Source organism: Callionymus lyra, chromosome 16 (genome assembly GCF_982586985.1).
Source record: "Callionymus lyra chromosome 16, fCalLyr1.hap1.1, whole genome shotgun sequence".
In the NCBI taxonomy this organism is placed as follows: Eukaryota; Metazoa; Chordata; class Actinopteri; order Syngnathiformes; family Callionymidae; genus Callionymus; species Callionymus lyra.
The window spans coordinates 9,348,380-9,352,442 of NC_141833.1; the positions used below are offsets into that span (position 1 = coordinate 9,348,380).

Here is a 4,063-nt window from a genome sequence, read left to right on the forward strand (position 1 = left end):
ACTTGATTCCCCTGGGTAAAATCATTCAGAGATTTGCTGATGTTTCTTATCACATTTTTGCTGATGACATCCAGCTCTGCTGCTCTTTTGATCCAATTGAGCCCCAGAGGCTGAACAGCTTAGTCAATTGTTTGCTAGAAATCAAACAATGGCTGAGTGAAAACACTCTACAGCTAAATGTGGACAAAAAAAACTCTGGTGATTGCTCCTGATAATAAGGTTCCAGGGTTGAGTCAGTACTTGGGTGACTTAGGTCAGTCATCAAGGCTCCACGCTTGTGTTTAGTGAACCGTGGCAAGTAAATATCAGAATAGCAGGATGTTCAGAGGATGCCAACTCCCGTGACACCTCAAGCTCTGCCTGAATGATGAGGTAAACATTAAAGTCTTCATCAAGTCAAGGTTTGCGGAAGCTTCACTAGAAGAATGGAAGGGAAGACGACGCGGCAGAACAGAGGCAAGTGGGCCAACAAGAGAGAGTATGTACTGGCTGTGGTGGGACAGCTGATTGGTCTCATCAATTTTTGGAGATTTCCCTACCTGTGCTTCAAAAATGGAGGAGGTATCTTCAACACACTCTCCAGCTGAAGATTTTGAACATGAATAAGTGAAGGTATTTCCATCAGGTGTTTTCCTGGTGCCGTACCTGGTGTTCCTGTTCACATGTGGGATCCCTCTGTTCTTTGCTGAGAGCTCTCTTGGACAGTTCACTCAAGAAGGGGGGATCACCTGCTGGAGCAGCATTTGTCTACTGACTAAGGGTAACACCAGACTTCTCAGTGGACTTGTAAGATGATTTTTGAAACTTCTTCTGTTTTGTAAAGGTTTGGGCTACAGCACCCAGCTGTTAATGTTGTACTCATTAATGGATTACTCCCTCATCCTGTCCTGGGCCTTCTTCTACCTTTTCTCCTCCTTCAGTGCCACACTTCCGTGGAGCAATTGCAACAACACGTGGAACACAGGTACACACTTCCTCACAAGTAAACACTAACAGATGTCAATACTAACTTTTCTCTTTAAGACCACTGTTCTGATTATGGAAAAAACTTCTCATCTGAGATCAATGCTACTTCTGCCAGCAGAGAATTCTGGCTGTAAGTTACTGAGGTCTATCTACTGTAAGTTGACAACAATGATGGAAATATTGATGTTGCATCTCCAGGAGACGAGTGTTGAAGCTGTCGGGGGGAATAGAGGAGATGGGGGACATCCGCTGGGAGCTGGCTGGTTGTCTGTTGCTGAGCTGGATCATCTCCTACTTGTGCGTCTGGAAAGGAGTCAAGACTTCGGGGAAGGTTACTAATGAAAAACATCACAAAACCTAAGCTTAGTAACAAGAAGAAGTTGACAAGTTGTCTCCTTTCCTGTCCCTCAGGTTGTCTATTTCACAGCAACGTTCCCGTTTCTAATGCTGATGGTGCTGCTGGTCCGAGGACTGACTCTTCCCGGAGCCATTGATGGAATAATCTTTTATCTGTACCCAGACCCAGCACGACTGACAGACACACAGGTACACATCATTAACATTAACTTCCGCTGTAATCATGTCATACAAATGACTATAAATCTGTTTTTTAACTAAGCTTACTTCCAGGAGGTCAGCTTGTGAAATCTGTCTCTGGTTTCAGGTGTGGATGGATGCCGGCAACCAAGTATTCGGCTCTCTGTCTCTTTGTGCTGGATGTTTAGAAGTGTTGGGAAGCTACAACAAGTTCAGCAACAACTGCTACAAGTAAATTGGACAGTGAATTATTTCATATGTAAGATGTTTGTGAAGACTTATATCTTGCTTGCAGGGATACCATCTACCTTTCACTGGTGAACGCCTTCACTAGTCTGGTTTCTGGGTTTGCTGTCTTCTCTGTGCTCGGCTTCATGTCCAGAGAACTCAACCAGGACATTTCGGTCGTGGCTGACTCAGGTACCATATCATAAAAAACTATTTGTGTACCTCAACTAAACCTATTCTCCTTCAGGTCCAGGTCTTGCCTTTATCACCTACCCAAGCGCCATTGCTCTGATGCCTGTTCCTCAACTCTGGGCGTCGCTGTTCTTCATCATGATCCTCCTGCTCGGAGTAGACAGTCAGGTGACCATCATTCAAACAAATGTTTCCATCAAATAAGTGGTCACAAATTACATGTTTTGGTCTTCAGTTTTTGTCCTTGGAAACCTTGGTCACGTCCATCTCTGACCTGTTTCCTTTTTTTTACATCGGACACCGGCGTCAAGTCCTTCTGGTCATCGTATGCGTTGTTTGTTATCTTGTTGGACTCTTAATGGTCACTGAGGTGAGCAGTTTTCAAAGTATGAATCTGATAAATTCTAATAACCTGATGTTTCTCACTACTCTCTTGTCTGCAGGGAGGACTGTACTTGTTCCTCATCTTCGACTACTATGGTGCTCAAGGGGTGTCACTGATGCTCTTCGCTGTGCTGGAGTCTGTTAGTATAGGATGGGCTTACGGTGAGTTCCTGCCTCCTCAAGTCAGAAACCACGAGCCTTAACAAAAAGACCACCTGAAGATCCAACAAAGCTAATGTTATAAAGCACATAGGTCTGAAACCAACCCCAATTCAGGATTATTCTGTTCATGGTGGTGAGCAAATATTCATAAAAGTGCCTCAGTGATGACAGTTGCTGTTTCTCTGCAGGTGCTGACCGCTACTACGAGAATATAGAGCAGATGATCGGCTATCGTCCTTCACCATACATGAAGTACTGCTGGAAGTTCATCACTCCAGCAGTGTGTTCTGTGAGTTGTCTGTTCTGTCTGTAGCTACTCTGTGGAACTGAAGAACTTATGTTTGATTGACAGGTCACTATCGCACTGTCACTTGTCAGATTCTCTCCTCTTAAGTACAACAATGTGTACCAGTACCCATGGTGGGGTTATGGTATCGGACTCTTTCTATCAGTGTCCATCATCTCCATGATTCCAGTCTGGGCGATTTACAACTTGAAGGTGTCAACAGGAACACTAAGACAGGTGCTTGCAACCATTCCTCTGAAATATAGTCTCTATTTACGATTTTCCTAGACCAGGTGTGTCCCACCTTTGGGTGGATTGATGCAATATATGTATCCCTATGGATGCCATCCAAGCACCTTTGAAGAGTGTACTTGCAGTCTTCGTACCCCACTTTATACATTTACAATATTTGGTCAATTTTTTCAGGGATTCATCTGTGGATGTGGATAAGATTTTACTAAATCAAGATCATTGTTAATGACTGATCAATGAAGGCTAAATTTTGACGGCTCTTCTACCAACAGAGGCTGAAAGCTCTGATCTCCCCTGCTGTCCAACATGGAGGATCACCAAACAACCGACTAGGAACTCCAGAGTCACACAACTCTGTTCTGTAGAATTTAGATTTGATGGATCAACTCAGGAATAATGTACAGCAATATATATATAGGAAAAAGAACATAAATTGACCCAAGACTTTATCAACATTTGTGGTTGATTCCTAATCCAATAACTATATACCTGCACCATCTCAAAGGTTTAATAAACATTCATGCTTGGCTAAACAATGTATTTATGTCATGTTTTCTATTTTATACTCACCAAAATGGATGTGATCAGTTGTGTCACTCTCAGGTAGTCTCAAGAGTATGTTAAATTAACCCTTTTCCAGGCTGAGCTAACACAATGTAACATTTTTCTACAAAGGACCCAAAAAAAGGATAAATATTATATATATAAAGTATTAATGTCCCCTTCTTTGAGCTACCACCTTACCCTGGTCTGTGTCCCAAAAACCCCAGGAGCTATGTTGTGACCCGACATAGGGTTTCATGCCCCTGGTAGTGTCACCCTAGACAAACAAATCCTGTGGCAGGAACCAGACAAAGAGTAGCTCTAAAACCTAGACGATGACAAATAAAAATAGAACCCAGTTTATCACAGCAAAAATAGGTCTATATATATTCCTATGAGGTCACCACCCGTGAAAGGGGCCACAGAGGAACGGTCAACTTAAGCCAGGCGGTAGGTTAAGGCGCAGACCTTGGTGATCCAAACGTAACCTCTTTGTCGAGGAAGGAGTCCGAG

General features: G+C 43.2%; 1 protein-coding gene across 1 annotated transcript; it reads left to right on the forward strand.

The window, feature by feature from the left end:
• Window positions 1–425: 425 nt before the first annotated feature.
• Window positions 426–3,462, forward strand: LOC148063550 (sodium- and chloride-dependent GABA transporter 2-like). Its single transcript, XM_087810932.1, has 14 exons — window positions 426–561; window positions 626–760; window positions 824–964; window positions 1,024–1,096; window positions 1,165–1,297; window positions 1,378–1,512; window positions 1,631–1,734; window positions 1,799–1,923; window positions 1,979–2,091; window positions 2,159–2,293; window positions 2,367–2,469; window positions 2,658–2,758; window positions 2,822–2,992; window positions 3,280–3,462. The coding sequence occupies exons 1-14, from the start codon at window positions 426–428 to the stop codon at window positions 3,370–3,372; spliced, it is 1,698 nt and encodes a 565-aa protein (XP_087667058.1). The 3' UTR covers window positions 3,373–3,462.
• The last annotated feature ends 601 nt before the right edge of the window (window positions 3,463–4,063 follow it).